Source organism: Anomaloglossus baeobatrachus, chromosome 8 (genome assembly GCF_048569485.1).
Source record: "Anomaloglossus baeobatrachus isolate aAnoBae1 chromosome 8, aAnoBae1.hap1, whole genome shotgun sequence".
Taxonomy (NCBI): Eukaryota; Metazoa; Chordata; class Amphibia; order Anura; family Aromobatidae; genus Anomaloglossus; species Anomaloglossus baeobatrachus.
Window position 1 is genome coordinate 236,447,335 of NC_134360.1, and position 19,585 is coordinate 236,466,919.

Consider the following 19,585-nt stretch of genomic DNA (forward strand, 5'->3'; position numbering starts at 1 on the left):
CCGCAGGACCCGCCCCCTTAGCAAGGAGGCGGGTCGCCGGCCAGAGCAACGTCGCAGGGCAGGTAAGTGCGTGTGAAGCTGCCGTAGCAATAATGTTCGCTACGGCAGCTATCACAAGAGATCGCATGTGCCACAGGGGCGGGGACTATCGCACTCGGCATCACTAGCATCGGCTAGGGATGTCGCAGCGTGCAAAGTGCCCCTTAGTGTCTGTTTCCCTGGTGATCTAGTGAAAAGGTAAGGTTAATATTTGCTTCGCTAGCTGTCTAAAGCCTGCTTTACACGTTACAATTACACATGCGATCTCGTATGCGATGTGACACGCCCCCATCGTATGTGCGGCACGTTCAATTTGTTGCCCGTGTCGCACAAACGATTAAATCCCGTCTCACGTACTTACCCGTCCATACGACCTCGATGTGGCCGGCGAACATCCTCTTCCTGGAGTGGGAGGGATGTTCGGCGTCCCAGTGACGTCACACGGCAGGCGGCCAATAGAAGCGGAGGGGCGGAGCTGAGCGGGACGTAAACATCCCGCCCACCTCCTTCCTTCCGCATTGCAGGTGGGACGCAGGTAAGTCGTGTTCATCGTTCCCGGGGTGTCACACGGAGCGACGTGTGCTGCCTTGGGAACATTGAACAACCTGACATTAAAATTTTTGAATTTGAACGTGTATGCGATGAAGGAGTTTTTGGACAATCGCAAAAGTAGCTGTCACACACTACAACACTAACGATGCCGGATGTGCGTCACTTACGACTAGACCCCGCCGACACATTGTTAGATTTATTGTAGCGTGTAAAGCAAGCTTTAAACCACCATCTTTGGAGTTTTAGGGTAATACAATACAATTACATTGTTGCATCCGTAATGGTGTAGTCTAATGAGTATTTCCATTGTGATTTAAGGTGATAGAGGGGTTAATGTTTCCCTGGTGGTGAAGGGGTTTGTGTCTTATCCTGGGGGTCTAGGTTTGTTGTATACTCATCCTCAGTATATGCTGTGCTTGGTCACCTAAGGTAATGAAAAGCTTAGTTCTTGCTTTCATTGACGTCTAGAGCAATGGAGGGATTCATGTTTAGTTCCCTGGTGTCCTAGAGTTAGGAAAAAGCCAATGCCTACTTTTTTAAGTGCTTTGAAAATGGGGTGAGGTTAACTTCTGCTTCCTTGGAAAATGAAGGGTATTAAAGGGAATCTGTCACCAGGCTTTTGCTATCCCATCTGAAAGCAGCATAACATAGGGGCAGAGCCCCTGATTCCAGGGATGTCTCACTAAGGGCGCTCTCACACATACGGCTTTTCGGCGGTTTGACGGATGCGGTGCACGCCAGTACACTGTATACAGTACAGTGGGAGCACAACAAGCGCCAGTCACATGCTGTCATGTGACCGGAGCATGTGACCCGGAAGTTGCGGCGTTGCCACTGTACTGTATCATACTGTACTGTCGTGCGCCGCATCCGTCAAACCGGTGAAAAGCCGGATGTGTGAGCGCGGCGTTACTGAGCTGTTTTCTGTCATTTTGATAAAATCAATGTTTTCTCTGCTGCAGATCCAGCAGTTATACAGATCTCATGCATATGCTGGACTACCTGCAGCACGCCAAGTAGTCCTGTAATGATAATCTCCTGCTGATTAAACAGTGATTTTATCAAAACTACACTAATCAGCCCAGTAAGTGATACATTGCTGGAATCAGGATCTCTGGCCCTACGTTATGCAGCAGCGGCTCCCAAATTAGGTGTCAAAAACCAGTGACAGATTCCCTTTAATGAGTTATAATTATAGTGGGCGGCACAGTGGCTCAGTGGTTAGCACTGCAGTCTTGTGGTGGCTCAGTGGTTAGCACTGCAGTCTTGCAGTGCTGAGGTCCTGGGTTCAATTCCCACCAAGGACACCATCTGCAAGGAGTTTGTATGTTCTCCCCGTGTTTGCGTGGGTTTCCTCCGGGTTCTCTGGTTTCCTCCCACACTCCAAAGACATACAGATAGGGACTCTAGATTGTGAGCCCCAATGGGGACAGTGTTCCCAATGTATGTAAAGCGCTGTGGAATTAATAGCGCTATATAAATGAATTATTATTATTATTATATCCCGCCTCTGTCATGGTTTACAGCAGTTGAGGGCTTACTGTTTGCTACCCTGGTGGTCTAGAGAAGATGAAGGGTTAATTATTCCCTTATATGTGTATTTGCGTAGAAAATAGGGATAATCCCTGGTGTCTGGTAGATACTTAACTTCCCAGAATCCAGTTCTGGTACCAGCAGGACCCCCTGAATTTGGACTAATTCTCTTTTGTAGTCATTATGTATACAGATCATTGCTGCTAATCTGGATCTCATCCTCTAGCCCCGCACCAGCTCTGCTGTGCCCCGCACCAGCTCTGCTGGGGTCAGGCTGGTCATCATGGCTTGGTCTGCGCAGTGTACCTCTACATACTGTACGCTCCCTGACATCAAGTGTTTTGCAAAGAATTCCTGAGGAAATCTGTCTCTGATAACCTGAGACCGAAAAACAAAGACTCATTTTTCCACCTCTTCATTTCCATTTTAGCTGAAATACTAATTATTTGACCCCCCCCCCCCCCCATGCATCCGCCATGAGAGGGCAGTGGAATTGTGTTGAGGCATTTTATCAAAGCAGCCCTGACATTCTGCATTACAGGAACCCGCAGCGGTATCACATACCCCACAATGTACATCTGATACATTTTAGCTGTAAATTACAGTCTGTAAATGTTCAGATACTAGTAACTAGAGGAGGGAAGCAGTGATGCAGGTCAGCAAGATGCAGCATACAGCAAAGGACTCTGCTGGCTCCTAGATTAAAGGGTCAATCCTCAAGCGCTTTCACAAGCATATACAGTGGCTTGCAAAAATCTTCACCCCTTTAGCTTTTTACGTATTTTGTAAATCTAATGATAAAACTGCTCTATAGGAGGTTAGTTAAGGGGAATTTGATTGTATGCATGCTGAGTGTTTCTAAAAAAAAAAAAACCAAAACTGCAGAATAGTGAATGCAGCTCTGGAGTATAATACAGGATGTCACTCAGGATCAGTACAGGGGTCAGTAATGTAATGTATGTACACAGTGACTGCACCAGCAGAATAGTGAGTGCAGCTCTGGAGTATAATACAGGAGGTAACTCAGGATCAGTACAGGATAAGTAATATAATGTATACACACAGTGACTGCACCAGCAGAATAGTGAGTGCAGCTCTGGAGTATAATACAGGATGTCACTCAGGATCAGTACAGGGGTCAGTAATGTAATGTATGTACACAGTGACTGCATCAGCAGAATAGTGAGTGCAGCTCTGGAGTATAAGACAGGATGTAACTCAGGATCAGTACAGGATAAGTAATGTGATGTATGTACACAGTGACTGCACCAGCAGAATAGTGAGTGCAGCTCTGGAGTATAATACAGGATGTAACTCAGGATCAGTACAGGATCAGTAATGTAATGTATGTACACAGTGACTGCACCAGCAGAATAGTGAGTGCAGCTCTCGAGTATAATACAGGATGTAACTCAGGATCAGTAATGTAATGTATGTACACAGTGACTGCACCAGCAGAATAGTGAGTGCAGCTCTCGAGTATAATACAGGATGTAACTCAGGATCAGTAATGTAATGTATGTACACAGTGACTGCACCAGCAGAATAGTGAGTGCAGCTCTCGAGTATAATGCAGGATGTAACTCGGGATCAGAACAGGATAAGTAAAATTCAGGGGAAAGCAAGATAAGTAACACTCACCACTAGTGATTTCAGTAAAATGTACTTTATTTCAGTAACAGGATTGAAGACGGAGGCATCAGTAAACTGAATAACAGCTGTTTTGCATGAGTATACGCTTCTTCCAACTCACACAAAACAGGAAATAGTACAGGATAAGTCAAGTGATATACTGTATATATATATATATATATATATATATATATATATATATATATAGATAGATATAGATATTATATGATATAGATATATATTATCTTTTTATCTTTTTATAGAGTAATTCTATATACAGTTATGTACAAAATAATTACAGTATAACTTCATTAATGTGTTTACTTTCTGCTTTTGGGAGAAAAAAAAAATCACACAACTTGCGAAAAATGAATGCCTAGGTGTAGACAAGAGGTTGGCAAGCAACAGAATCAACAGTCATGACATACTCGCTGCTAATTGGGTGAAATTAAATTATATAATGAAAGAGAGGTGTTCACATTAATAGGCGTGCATAGTTCAATTAGTGAGGTTATTCATTCTCTGAAGAAACAGGTGTTAATTATCGTCATGTATCGTTAATTACAGAAAGAGAGTAACAAATACTGTACCTGCTGGTTCTAGCCCTTGCTCAGTGAGTAAAATGAGTCTTCCAGACATTGTACTGAAGAAGAGAGAACTTTGATGAAGAGGTTGATTGAAGAGGGGTAAATTTATAAAGAAGCGTATAAAATAATTAGCTGCCCAGCTAAAAAGATTTACAATGCTCTAAAATGGCAAACAAAATCCAAAACACGTGGTAAGAAAAGAAATACTACCATCCGCATAGATCATAAAATAACAAGAAAGGCTTAAAAGCATGCAATTATCAGCTCCAGGAACATCAAAGATCTTCAGTTACCTGTGACTCCTGCAACCATCAGAAGACACCAACATGAAGCCAAACTATTTGCAAGAAACCCTTGTAAACTACCTGTGATGACTGTCACAAGGTGGTGCTAGACACTACTTGCATGCAGTTGTGGCGCCCTGGACTATCCAGGTCGTCACAGGTACTGCAACACACACCCCCACCCCGAGACAGGCACATCAGCCAGACACAAAATCCTTGTTGCCTCCCTCCAGGGGCTGATGTCCACACCAGGTGGGGTGGAGCCAGGCGGTTGGCCCCACCCACTGAGGAGTTCACAGTCCTGGAGGCGGGAAAAGGAAGGGAGTAGAGATCAGTTAGGGAAGTGCAAGTGTGAGGAGTAAACTGACCGTGTCCGGGTGTGTGGCCCGGGCACAAAGAGCAAGGTTGGCAGTCGGTGGTGGCCATCTGCAGGAGAGGCAGATCAACGCGGAATCGTAGGACCGGGGACGGGCGGTGGCCCGCCGGTACCGAACCGGGGAGCGAAGTGAAGCCAGCACACACCGGCAGGGCCTGCGGACCCCGACCAGGCTTGGAGTCGCCGTTAAGAGGTCAAATCCGTCAGTGACCGGAACCACAGGGGTTTCCTAACAGCCAAGACCCGATAGAAGGCAACCGTCCGACCAGTAGAAGGAAATACAGCTACCGCTACAGCTAGAGTTCCAAGAGCCAGAGCCTGCAGGCAAAAGGGCTCCTCCGGCACATATACACGCTGGGGAGCGGGTTACCGGTGGGAAGCCATCGGGACCGAACATACACAAAAGGTGCAGGGAAAGGCAGCCACCGCCAACTGTCCGGGAGAAGCCACAGCAGCCGGCTGCGGGACCCGTCCCTCCAGCCATTTGGCTTACCAGAGACTTTGCGTACATTTGTGGCTGAGTGAGTACAACCGTGTCATCCGGCACCGCGCTGCGCAGTCCTGGCGACCCTGCACCTCACCAACCCTGCCTCCCCGTCACCTCACTGGGCCCCGGGACCACCAACCCCTACCCACGGAGGGTGAAAACAACATCCCAGATGCTCCCTACCATCGCTCCCGGGATCCCCGTCACCAGCAGTGGTGGTGCCCAACCTCACCACAACCTGTGGGTGGCGTCACGGACTAACACCCCCAAACCAAACCACCCCTTTCACTCACGGGCGAGGAGCGCCGCTCGAGTCCCCGGATCCGGCCCACCGCTCGAGCCACCGAGCAGCCATCGCAGCAGCGCCAGACCCGAGCGCCAGCGAGAGCACAGCAGCGACGGCGTCCTCCCCGCCCGCGACACAGTAAATGGAGCATAGTCAGAAGGGCCGAGATCATAAACCAGGAAGACACAACAGTACACGGGGGGCAGACGAGACGAGATCGAGATACAAGCCGAAGGTTAAGGTTCCAGGAGAGTACGTACAAAATACAGGGAGCAGGCGAGGATGTAGTCAGGAGGAAGTCCGAGGTCAGAAGCCAGAAAGTCATAACAGAAACATTGTAGGACAGGCAGAGATGGGTAAACAACAGTTCAGAGTCGATATGCTATGATCTGAACACGGAACACCACGGGAACCAACAGCACAACTGTAACCAGGAGGTACGACTGGCGGCGTCCTGAGCTAACACACTCCCCAATGAAGCAGTGCAATCACCGGGAATGAGAAGCAACTGCGAGAGCATCACCCAGGACCATTGTGAAACCCAGTGCTGTAAAACAACCAGCAGAGCATTCACCCTGCAAAATGCTCTGCACCATAGTCAACATATACCGGCTCTGCATTAGAGCATAGCAGAACAATACAGAATGTTCTGCACATAGGAATCGTGACACTACCATTCCTGAAAAAAAAGACGTGTTACAGGTTAAAGCCAAAAAACACATTGACTGGCCTACCAGAAGAGGCGCAATATTCTGTGGACCAATTATTCTTATTGCGTCTAAAGGCTGCAGTTTGTGAGATGACCCATAAACACTGAATTTAAGCAACAGTACACTGTGAACACTGTAAAACATGGAAGTGTAACCATGGTTTGGGGATGATTCTCATACTCTGGAGTTGATCCCATTTATCTCATACCAGGCATTATGGACCAGTCTGAATAAATCAAAATAATGAAAAAAGTATTGTAGCCTTATGCTGAAGAAGAAATGCCTTTGAAATGGGTGTCTCAGCCGGACAACTACCCCAAACACACCACAAGCGGGCAACACCCTGGTTCCAGACCAACAAGATTGATGTTATGGAGTGGCCAGCCCAATCCCCGTATCCCAACTGGATTGAGAACTTGTGGAGTGGCATAACAAAATGCTGTTTTTGATGTAAAACCTAGGAATGCACATGAGCTGTGGAATGTAGCCCAGTCAGCTTGGGCAAGAAATACCTGTTCATTGGTGTCAAATGTTAGTTGACTCCATGCCACACAGATGTAAAGCAGTTATCAGAAATAAAGGTAGACATGTAGATCAGGAGAGCAGACTGTCAGTCATTACATGTCTCACACTGGTAACGCCTCCTTACATTTAATAGAAGCCCTGGATGCAGACTTTCAGGGAGAACTAAGTCATTGGATTGCAGATATCAATGTATCATTTTGTTCAGCTTTCTCTATCCTGCATGCCGCTTATATACAGCGCCTACAAGTAGTATTCACCCCCCTGCAGATTTAGCAGGTTTACACGTTCGGAATTAACTTGGCATTGTGACATTTGGACTGTAGATCAGCCTGGAAGTGTGAAATGCAGCAAAAAAGAATGTTATTTCTTTTTTTTTTTTTTTTAAATTGTGAAAAGTTTATTCAGAGGGTCATTTATTATTCAACCCCTCAAACCACAAGAATTCTGTTTGGTTCCCCTAAAGTATTAAGAAGTATTTCAGGCACAAAGAACAATGAGCTTCACATGTTTGGATTAATTATCTCTTTTTCCAGCCTTTTCTGACTAATTAAGACCCTCCCCAAACTTGTGAACAGCACTCATACTTGGTCAACATGGGAAAGACAAAGGAGCATTCCAAGGCCATCAGAGACAAGATCGTGGAGGGTCACAAGGCTGGCAAGGGGTACAAAACCCTTTCCAAGGAGTTGGGCCTACCTGTCTCCACTGTTGGGAGCATCATCCAGAAGTGGAAGGCTTATGGAACTACTGTTAGCCTTCCACGGCCTGGACAGCCTTTGAAAGTTTCCACCCGTGCCGAGGCCAGGCTTGTCCGAAGAGTCAAGGCTAACCCAAGGACAACAAGGAAGGAGCTCCGGGAAGATCTCATGGCAGTGGGGACATTGGTTTCAGTCAATACCATAAGTAAAGTACTCCACCGCAATGGTCTCCGTTCCAGACGAGCCCGTAAGGTACCTTTTACTTTCAAAGCGTCATGTCAAGGCTCGTCTACAGTTTGCTCATGATCACTTGGAGGACTCTGAGACAGACTGGTTCAAGGTTCTCTGGTCTGATGAGACCAAGATCGAGATCTTTGGTGCCAACCACACACGTGACGTTTGGAGACTGGATGGCACTGCATACGACCCCAAGAATACCATCCCTACAGTCAAGCATGGTGGTGGCAGCATCATGCTGTGGGGCTGTTTCTCAGCCAAGGGGCCTGGCCATCTGGTCCGCATCCATGGGAAGATGGATAGCACGGCCTACCTGGAGATTTTGGCCAAGAACCTCCGCTCCTCCATCAAGGATCTTAAGATGGGTCATCATTTCATCTTCCAACAAGACAACGACCCAAAGCACACAGCCAAGAAAACCAAGGCCTGGTTCAAGAGGGAAAAAAATCAAGGTGTTGCAGTGGCCTAGTCAGTCTCCTGACCTTAACCCAATTGAAAACTTGTGGAAGGAGCTCAAGATTAAAGTCCACATGAGACACCCAAAGAACCTAGATAACTTGGAGAAGATCTGCATGGAGGAGTGGGCCAAGATAATTCCAGAGACCTGTGCCGGCCTGATCAGGTCTTATAAAAGACGATTATTAGCTGTAATTGCAAACAAGGGTTATTCCACAAAATATTAAACCTAGGGGTTGAATAATAATTGACCCACACTTTTATGTTGAAAATGTATTAAAATTTAACTGAGCAACATAACTTGTTGGTTTGTAAGATTTATGCATCTGTTAATAAATCCTGCTCTTGTTTGAAGTTTGCAGGCTCTAACTTATTTGCATCTTATCAAACCTGCTAAATCTGCAGTGGGTTGAAGACTACTTGTAGGCACTGTATGTCTTACAAGGGGTGATAGTAGGGGCAAACATCATCAATGCAAAATGTGTATCTGCATAGAGGCCCAAGAGGTTAGGGGGCCGATTTCCACCTTCAAAGCTGGTATAATTGATCTATTGGACTGCAAAGGGCCTGTTTAATGTACTTGCACAGGGGCCCTCATCCATTGTGTCCGCCAGTGGTCAATACTACCGACAGATTTCTTTTAAATGGTCCTAATAAGTCCTTTTAAGACCAGGGTCACACCAGCATATATTCTCTCATCTGAGAGAATCAGATCAATAATGCAAATCACATTCTGATCTAGCTCTGATTTGCATGGTCCTGGATCCAACTCGAACATGCAGTGAATTTTTTCCTCGGCCTGAGCTGGACATGTGCAGGGCCCCATATCAGAACACTGGTGTCACGGCTGTAGCTTTGCATTTGAAACTTGTGAGAAATTAAGGGCTAGAAAGCCATTGCTATGCTCAACCCCGGAAGCTAAATATAGTTTTTTGGGGGATGAGAGGGTTAATGTCAGTATTCCTTGCGATCAAGCATTCTCATTACCATCCCAGGTGTTTCTGGCTTGGACCTCTCCCAGTCCCTATATATACCCTCCGCTCCCAGGAGAGGGGTCGGTTATTCACTCTCATTTGGATGCTTGGCCTGGAGTTGGAAGGAGCTAGTGGAGCCCTCTCTGTGAGTTGCTGTGTAGGCTGCAGTCTTCGTGTCTGTTGGTGTGTTTCCCCATTTGTCTTCCTTCCCTGGTATGTTGTTTTAGTGCAGCAGTGGGGCTAGAATCTCTTACCTGTCCACTCACTAGCCAGGACTATTGTAGAGTCACTCAGGGCTTCAGGTTCCTGCTCGGCAACAAGTGAGGAACCTGTATAGGGACTAGCAAAGAGTATAGGGTACAGTTGTAGGTAAATGGAGGGGGAGTCCATCTTCCCTCTCACTAGGCACCACCATTGTTAATGTGTCCCCAGTGTACCCCTTGTTTGTCTTGGTAAAAACCCTGCCATTTGTGTGTTTTGCTCCACGCCGTACATTCCCCAAGTCAGTGTGTGACAACTGGCCTGAGTGCGAATATGTCGGATCGCACTCGGACCGAAAATATAGTGTGGTGAGCGAATCCATAGTTACATAGGTTGAAAAAAGACCTCGGTCCATCTAGTTCCCCCTTCCTCCACCAATTCTACATTTTGTCCATAAGTCACTTATAACCAACAATGTTGTGTACTGAGGAAATTATCCAGCCCTTTTTTAAAAGCTGTTAGGCCAGGGCCCCACTTTGCGTTCATCTATTTGCAGTTATAAACGCACGTTTTGGGCTTAATTGATTTGACCAAAGTTGCCTTTTTCAGAAATTTAGCGCTGAAAACGCAGACGTATTTACCGCGTTTTCAGCGCTTTTTGCATGCTTTTTCACCTGCGTTTTGACAGATACGTTTTGAACATCTAGACACTGCTAAATAAAGTTTAAACAGTCAAACAAAATGAAAAAAAGAGGAAAAAAAAGAAAACATATAGAATTTTAGAAATAATTAAGGAAATAGAAATATTTATTAAAATTATAGCGGTAATATATTATTTATTGGAAAAAAGCAATAAATTATTATTTTTTTTAAATGTAATTGTCGGACTATGTGTGTGTGTAAAGGGACATATGAAATCATTATTTTAATGATCAAAAATCATGCGTTTTGGTAGTCCAAAACGCATGTTTTCTGCACATAAAACGCAGGTAAAACGCAGGAATTTGAAGGAATTTTGTTTTTTGCAACTTCTCATTGACTTCAATGTTAGCAAAACGCACCCAAAATGGCAAAAACAATTGACATGCTGCTTCTTTGAACGCTTGGGTTTTGCCACAAAATATGCAAATTCGCAGATGCGTTTACAAATGCAAAGTGGGGTCGGAAAAATCACAAATGCTATTGAAATGGCTGGAAAATGAAAACGCAAGCATTTTGGCATAAAAAAGGTGCTTCTCAAAACGCACCCAAAAAGCACCTGAAAAGCAGGTAAAAACGGAAAGTGGGGCCCTAGCCTTATAGTATCTGCCATTACTATCTCTTGTGGTCGGCATTCCAAAGTCTGACTGCTCTAACTGTAAAGAACCCTTTCCTATTTAGCTGCTGGAATCGCTTTTCTTCCACTCGCAGTGAGTGCCCCCTGGTCCTTAGTATTGTCTTTGGAAGGAATAAGTCATGTGCCAGTCCTTTATATTGACCACACATGTATTTATACATATAAATGAGATCTCCTCTGAGACGTCTTTTTTCTAAGCTAAACAAATCCAACTTTTTCCACCTCTCATCATACGGGCGGCCTCCATTACTCATCATACGGGCGGCCTCCATTATTCATCATACGGGCGGCCTCCATTATTCATCATACGGGCGGCCTCCATTCCTTGTAGTAGTCTAGTTGCCCGCCTTTGAACTGACTCTAACTTCTGAATGTCCTTCTTAAAATGCGGAGCCCAAAACTGGATCCCATATTCCAGATGGGGCCTTACAAGTGATTTATAGAGGGGTAACTGTAACAGTGTGTCCCTCCCCCGCCTGTGCTCATGGTGTAATAGTCTATCTCTCCTTGACTGTCCTGTATGTACTACTGGTGGGGGATTGTTTGTTCTTCTCGGCATGGGACTTCTCCAATCCACAACTTGGTAAACAAGACAGAGCCAGGACTTCTAAAGTCCATTCATGTATCAAGTGTCCAGGCGGAGTTGGACTCACCTTAGGGGCTGATCCCAGGAGAGAAGAACAATGAGACCCTTGTTAGTTCAGTTAGTTGGATCTCGGCTGGAGAAGGACTAGGATCTATAGCTGAGGCTGGATCCTAGAGCCTGTGTATGGACTGTTACAGACTGGAGATCAGTGGCCACGTGGGATTGTGTTTTGTTGTTCACCCTGTTGGACTCAAGAAACTCATATAAGGACCATTGCCCTATTTTCCCTGGCGTTGGAATACCGGGAGACGCCCCTAGATCTTTTGTTTTGTTGTGGACTCCTTGCAGACTTTAAGGATTTATATTTATGTTTGCTGCTTTATCTTTGTAGTTCCAATAAAGCCCTTTGGATTGTTCCTTGGCCTTTGTGTCCCTTACTGCTCTGCCGCATACCCCGTCACAAACTAGTTTCCGCCTTTGAACTGATTCTAACTTCTGAATGTCCTTCTTAAAATGCGGAGCCCAAAACTGGATTCAATAAGTGATTTATAGAGGGGTAACAATACATTGGGATCCCAATACATTGGGATCCTAAATCTTACAAATAATAGTTCCTGCTATGTCACTTACTAGCCCTGGTCGTCCTTTTTTGTGGTACTACTGGGTGGGTTCCTTAATGTTCTAATATAGCGCTCTGTTAATCCGCCATGTGATCTGTATGTTCTGTGTGCAGCTCTGACTACATACTGCAAGTTGCAGAGATTCCTGGAGGTTCAACTGTAAAAGTCGGACAGCTTATATGGATTGCTTGTATGGATCTTATGCCCTGAATTGTCTGTGCTAAGCTGCATTTATTACAGTCTGCTCCCTCTTTCAGACACACAGTTCTGCTGATTCCGCAAAGCATCTGAGCCATAATCCTTCCCTAACCCTCCACTCGGGGCAGCCGCAAAATATCTCCCCTCCTCTACTTTGTAAATATTTAATCAGCTCACGCAGCGGGTCTTATGGGGGTCCTGCAGCACTTAGTGCCAGGCCTGGGACTTGTGGATTGTTCCTATAAAGCCCCCAGCTGCTACTAATGTAAACAGAGCAGAACACGATGAGTCCATTGTTCTCAGGACGAGAGGCCTACTAAACAATAGAACAATCCATATCGTATATCAAGACTATATTCTATAAAGCAGGTGCTAAATTGCTGGAATAGTTGCTGCTTGCAAAATAACAACAGAAAAACCAACAATGAATATGTTGAGCCAAGCCCCCCACACTTCACAGCAAACATTTGTCATAAATGCATTACCGCCTCATTTGTAGCCTCTAATTAAGAGCAGAAAGTCACAACTCATTGTAACAGCTGTTTACTGGGCCCCAAAGGCTGCACTAAAGCTTATAATCTCACTCACTATTCACTTGACCGCTCTATTACCAGGATTTATTTTCTCGTAGGTGCAAACATTTAAAGGAAAACATCAGTGGAATCTACAGTTGCAATTAAAATTATTCACCCCCTATTGCAAATTCGATTTATTAGCAAAATGTACAAACCTTTTTGCTGTTTTCAATAAACCGATCAAACAAGAAAAATGTCAGTAACTCAGCACAACTGATATATATAACAAGTGACTTCTCCAAATTCACTACAAAATGAGACTTACTGAAAATGCAGTCTCAGAATTATTCACAATCTTCATAACAAGTGTTTTTTTGTACTCAGCATTGCTCCCTTTGGTTTCTGTGACCTGTTGCACATGTGATGCATAACCAGATACCAGCTTCCAGTAGTTATCACGGTTCCGATGCGCAGAGCATCTTGTGTTATGTTCCGCCATGCTCTCCTGCAGAGCCGGTACTTGCTGTTCCATTGTGCACAGCTTTAGGCATGTTTGGATGTTCTGCTGTTTGTCTTGACACCTATGGACGGGTTGTCTCTCAGCACTGGGTCCTACGCTGGTCCTAGGAGGTGCCTGCGCAGATGCTCCTCATTTCTGGTGATTGCTCTGTTTCATTAGGAAGCATGCTCACCCGAAACGTCGCCAGTCATTCTTCCTGGTTATACAGTAGTGCTCTTGGCTCCTGTAGTGTTTAGTGATCTGATCTTGACTCTGGACTGTTGCTGACTCTTCTCTGCCTGTCTCCCTGTTTTTGTCGTTACCTCCTGGCTTCTGACCTCGGACCTCCGCCTGACCACGTCTCTGCCTGCCTCCCTGTATCCTGTACTTACTCTACTGGAATCCTGACCCTTGGCTTGTATCTGGACTTTGTCACTGTCTGCTCCCAGTGTCTTGTTACCTCCTGGCTTCTGACCTCAGACCTCCTCCTGACCATGTCCCTGCCTGCCCCCTGTATCCTGTATGTACTCTCCTGGAATCCTGACCCTTGGCTTGTATCTTGACCTTGTCTCTGTCTGCTCCCAGTGTCTTGTCTTTACCTCCTGGCTTCTGACCTCAGTTTGTCTGACTACCTCTTCATTCACTGCACGCAAATAGTGTCTAGCACCACCTACTGGCGGACGTCACAGTAGTGTTCTTGAGGAACCTTAAGGTGGTGTCACGCACAGCGACGACGACAACGACGTCGCTGCTACGTCACCATTTTCTGTGACGATGCAGCGACGTCCCGTCGCTGTCGCTGTGTGTGACATCCAGCAATGATCTGGCCCCTGCTGTGAGGTCATTGCTCGTTGCTGAATGTCCTGCTTCATTTTTTTCGTCGTCGCTCTCCCGCTGTGAAGCGCACATCGCTGTGTGTGACAGCGAGAGAGCGACGAAATGAAGCGAGCAGGGAGCAGGAGCCGGCATCTGCGGAAAGCTGTAACCACTGTAAACATCGGGTAACCAAGGGAAGACCTTTCCGTGGTAACCCGATATTTACCTTCGTTACCAGCCTCCGCCGCTCTTGCTGCTAGTGCCGGCTCCTGCTCTCTGCACATGTAGCTGCAGTACGCATCGGGTAATTAACCCGATGTATACTGTAGCTAGGAGAGCAAGGAGCCAGTGCTAAGCAGTGTGCACGGCTCCCTGCTCTTTGCACTGTGACATGTAGCTGCAGTACACATAGGGTTAATTAACCTGATGTGTACTGTAGCTAGGAGAGCAAGGAGCCAGCGCTAAGCAGTGTGCGCGGCTCCCTGCTCTCTGCACATGTAGCGACGTTATGATCGCTGCTGCGTCGCTGTGTTTGACAGCTAAGCAGCGATCATAACAGCGACTTACAAGGTCGCTGTTACGTCACAGAAAATGGTGACGTAACAGTGATGTCGTTGTCGCTACGTGTGAACCCAGCTTTAGTCCATTCCTCTTGGGCAATGGCCTCCAGATCATTAATATTGTTGAGTTGATAAGAAAGTGGTCCAAAAAATGAAGAGAAGATGTCATTGCTTTGTACAAACAAGGAAAAGAATACAAAAAGATACAAAAGTATTAAAGTGGTTGTCCACTCCTTGGACAACCCCTTCTCACATCCCATCTTTGGCTCCATTAAAATAAAAAAAAATCTTATACTCACCTTCTGAGCCGGTGCCGTTCCAGTGGTGCCAGCATTCATGCTCCGAGGCTTACGTAGGTCTGTGACATCATGCAAGCCCCGCTATTCTCTTCCCGCCTTCAGACGTATGTGTTACCGTAATGAATAGGACGCCAGAGCTATGGCTGTCGCTCACTCCCTATTGATTACTCTTACGTCAAACAGCAGGGAGAGAGAAGCAGACGGTGATTTGGTGCAGGGCTTGCATGACGTGAGACCCTCGCATGAGCCCCAGGAACGTGAGAGCCAGCAGCGCTTGAACGGCGCCAGCACAGGAGGGGAGTATAAGCATTTTTATTTTAATTGGGCCATAGATGGAGCATGAGATGTGATTGTCCTAGTAGTAGACAATCCCTTTAAATTGCAGAAAGAGGAAGCTGACAGCGGATTACTTAGGCGGGCTTTGCACGTTGCGACATCACAAGCCGATGCTGCGATGTCGCACGCGATAGTCCCCGCCCCCGTCGCAGCAGCGATATCCTTGTGATAGCTGCCGTAGCGAACATTATCGCTACGGCAGCTTCACATGGACTCACCTGTCCTGGGACGTCGCTCTGGCCGGCGACCCACCTCCTTATTAAGGGGGCGGGTCATACGGCGTCACTGCGACGTCACACGGCAGGCGGCCAATAGGAGCGGAGGGGCGGAGATGAGCGGGACGTAAACATCCCGCCCTCCTCCTTCCTTCCGCATATCCTATGGAAGCCGCAGTGACGCCGGTAGATGTTCCTCGCTCCTGCGGCTTCATACACAGCGATGTGCGCTGCCGCAGGAACGAGGAACAACATCGGACCGTCGCGCAGTGTAATTATGGATTACGCCGACGCTGCACCGATGATACGATTACGACGTTTTTGCGCTCGTTAATCGTATCATCGAACCTTTACACACTACGATGTCGCATGCGATGCCGGAAGTGCGTCACTTTCAATTTGACCCCACCGACATCGCACCTGCGATGTCGTAGTGTGCAAAGCCCACCTTAGAAGGCAGGTTGGCAAAAACTTTTGAGAGACTGCAAAATACCTGCAGCAACATTTGGTGGCTTACACAGTAAAGTATATAATAAACAATAAAAGTCTCTATGCTCGACATACATCTCTGTTGAGCCAAAAGTACAAAAAAACTCAGTTCCAATATGGTCAAATCCGCCCCTTCCCCATCCAAAAAAGTTCACAGAAGATTTGTGATTCTGTTCCATGGAGCTATAACGTAAAACTGGATCTTTCCAAACCTATGGATCTGTGGCGCCCCTGACCTGGTCAGGCACCACTGAGTACTGCACCCATGCTGGGGACAGTACAACACAGGTAATCCAGAAGGCTGACTGGGGTGTGGAACACAGGCGCATAGTGATCAGGTCTCACACATGTACCCATGAGAGGACCCCTGGGGATCCCAGGAGGGGGCAAGCCTTCACCTTCACTGGAATAGTGGAGGGGGTAGAGCCTCCATCTCCTCTCAAGGGGTGTGGTAAGAGAGTCTGGTTGCTAGGTGGCGTAGGCAAGAACAGGAGAGGAGGGGCAGTGAGTCAGTTAGGGCAGAACTCCATAGGGCTCAGTGAGGAGCAGACCTGTGGGGCTGTTGCTGTCTAACAGCGCCCGCGCAGTGGCTATTGACGGGGGAGAACGGTCAACTAGGAGTGCTGCCTGAAAGCCAGCTTCAGCTAGAGAGTGCAACGGAGTGGGAAGTAAGGAGACTGCTAGAGAGCACCAGGCCCAACCGGGCGGCAGATCCCGAAGCGGAGATAGATTCAACTTTCTTCTGCTAAACCTGCCGGTGTGGGGCTCTTAAAGCCCACACCACAACACTACAAAAGCCGCAGCCACGTAACCACAAGTTAGGGCCCATAGGTCATAGGAGGCAAGAAGCTGGAGTGGCCTGGTCCGGGGAACAAGCAAACGGCAAATAAGAAGGGGAGAGAGGCTTGGAGCATCTTCCCTGGGTGACCCCCATAGGGACTAAAAGTCGGGGTCACCCCAAACCACCAAGGGCTAAGGAAGGCGAGTCAGTAGTCACCCTCATGAAGTCAGCCTGAAGGATACCTGGTTCCTACCTGGTTCATCTCAGCTACGCCCGGGTTACTCACCCTGCCACCTGAAGTGAGTAAAAACCCTGAAAGACACCCTGCCTGTGTGGTCATTCTGCGACTTGTGGTACTACAAACCTACACAGGGCCCTGGGGCTTGCCTCACTCTCAGGAGGCTCCTACATCTAACTGCACACACCATCAGCTCCAGGCGACCCTCAACCTGCAGTGGCGGTCCCTACTGGCCGCAATACTGAGAGTGGCGTCACGATCAAAACCGAAGATTCCCTACCTGTGACCAGCACCAGCTACGTGGAGTCCCTGAAGGTATGCACCGATACAACACCTGTGGGGCTTCACATCTGGCGTCACGAACAGGATAAGGACTAGACCTGTTGAGACAGGTGACCATGTGCCTGGGCGGTCCGCTTGAAAAATTGGAAGCGCCGCCATATTGCCACCATGAAAAGCGCGCTGAAAAACAACAGCAGCCCGCGCTGGAAGAAGTTACCGCCCACGAAGAGGCGTGGCTACCCAGAGATCCCCTGCAGAGTTCTGACCTTGCCGGCTATGAGAGCGGAAGCGTCCAGAGACGGCGGAGCAGAAGAGAAGCCAGTAGCTTGTTAGAGAAAATGGAGTCCAGACGCGGATACCCAGAACCAGGCACTGCTGCCTGGTGGTGCCGGGAGCTTGCCATCTTCTGCGACCAGCTGGAGGCCAGGATTGTGCGACGGCTCAGAGAAGAACGCACGGAGCTCCTGGAGATGGCTGCGGCGGTGCGGACCTACGAGGAGGGAGCCGCGCGGAGCCTGCCGGATCGAGCGGCGACGACGATTCAGACCCCGATGGGTGAGTCCGGTGTTGCCCCGGCTAGAACAAGAGCCCCGACCCTAGCTGCTACGACCGCGGTCCCAGAGGAGGCGCCCGGTGCGGCGATGCTGAGTGAGGCCGCAGCCACGCTAGGTGCGGCCCGCCAAGCCCAGGCCGCTGCAGCGATGCCCCGCCTGTCCCGCAGGGCCCCGACCACCACGGCAGTGCTCATCCGTGCTGCAGGTGTGACGCTGACCCAGGCTGCCACCCTGCTGAACCCGGTCCGCCAAGACCCCAACGCAGCAGCGACGCTCGTCCGCGCCGCAAGTGATATGCTGAACCAGGCCGCAGCCCCGCCGGGTGCGGCCCGCCAAGCTCCGATCACTGCAGCGACGCCCGACTCAGCCTGCACGGACCCCATCGAGGCTGCGACGCCAAGTGAGACCGCGGCTGCAGTGTCCAGTCCGGCCCGCCAGGAATCGGCCGCGACAGAAACGCCAATTCAGGCCGCCGCCATACAGGGCGCGGCCCACCAAGACCAGGCCGCCGCCATGCCAGGCGCGGCCCGCCAAGACCAGGCCGCCGCCATGCCAGGCGCGGCCCGCCAAGACCAGGCCGCCGCCATACAGGGCGCGGCCCGCCAAGAAGAGAAGACTACCTCATCATTTTCCCCGGCCTGCAAGGCCAGAGCAGACACCGCTCCCCAGACCAAAGAGGTCCCTGCTGGAAAGCCCACGCTGGGGGAGGACCCCGAATACTGGCGGCTGAAGGCTGACATGGAGGCCAAGTTTCCACAATGGTTGGTGGACCGGTACATGCTCCCTCCGCATACCCCCAAGAGGATTCCAGCAACCCCTGCAGCAACCACACCAAAGAGCCCCCCGCCTGGGCCTGCTGAAGAAAGCCCATCCCCAGCACTGCCACCAAAGGAGTGCCAGGAAGAACTAAGGGGGAGAGGAGGCCAGGAAGCAGAAGGGCTGACTCCGACGCCAACCGCAGCAGACCCCTACCCAGAGCCGGAGATGCTGCCCTATTCCCGCTGGGAGGAGGAAGACTTGACACCGTCAGCAGATGAAGATCAACCCAAAGACCTCACCTGGGAGCCCACAGGCATGAACCCAGCCCGCAAGACACGGCGCAGCCGATCAAAGTATCCTCCAACACCACAGTCTCCAGAGCAGAGGGAGGTCACAGCCAGAGACCTGGAGGAGAAAAGGTGCCTAAGAAGGTCCCAAGCCCAGGCTAGAGGACCCCTTTACAGAGGAATAGTAGAGGACTTCAACTTGAAAAGCGGATACGGCTTTATTGTAGTAAAAGGAATAAAAGAGGGCATATTTGTAAATCGGAGAGATGTTCAAGCCCACCTGCCCAGAGGACATTCAGGCAGAAATTTGAAAATTGGGGACTTAGTACAGTTCACCTTGCATCAAGGAGAAAGGGGCTACTATGCCTTAGACGTAGCACCATGTCCCAGACAAGAAAGACAAGAAAGACAAGAAAGAAAAGACAGAGATAAAGACCCAGATGTAGAAACAGACGAAGACCAAGAAAGGAAAGATAAAGAACCTACAGATGAAACAACCACAGACAAAGATCCTACAGATGAAACAACCACGGACGACGACGGAGAGCAAGAAAGTCACAGGTGCCGGTGCCCTACATGCCCACGCCCTGGTGAAAAAGAGGAGTAAAGCAAAGGAAAGTAAGAAGTTACTGTTTTGA

General features: G+C 48.5%; 1 protein-coding gene across 3 annotated transcripts in view; it reads right to left on the reverse strand.

Moving 5' to 3' along the window:
• FGGY (FGGY carbohydrate kinase domain containing) overlaps positions 1–19,585 on the reverse strand; it is a 298,106-nt gene that overhangs the window by 48,664 nt on the left and 229,857 nt on the right. The window contains exon 15 of one of the 3 annotated variants that reach the window (XM_075320407.1): positions 4,244–4,399. The exons of the other annotated variants lie outside the window; for them this stretch is intronic. Within the exon in view, the coding sequence (XP_075176522.1) occupies positions 4,367–4,399 (33 nt within the window). The 3' untranslated portion in view covers positions 4,244–4,366. Of the gene's footprint in view, positions 1–4,243; positions 4,400–19,585 lie in introns of those variants that run through there. 3 annotated transcript variants of the gene reach the window in all.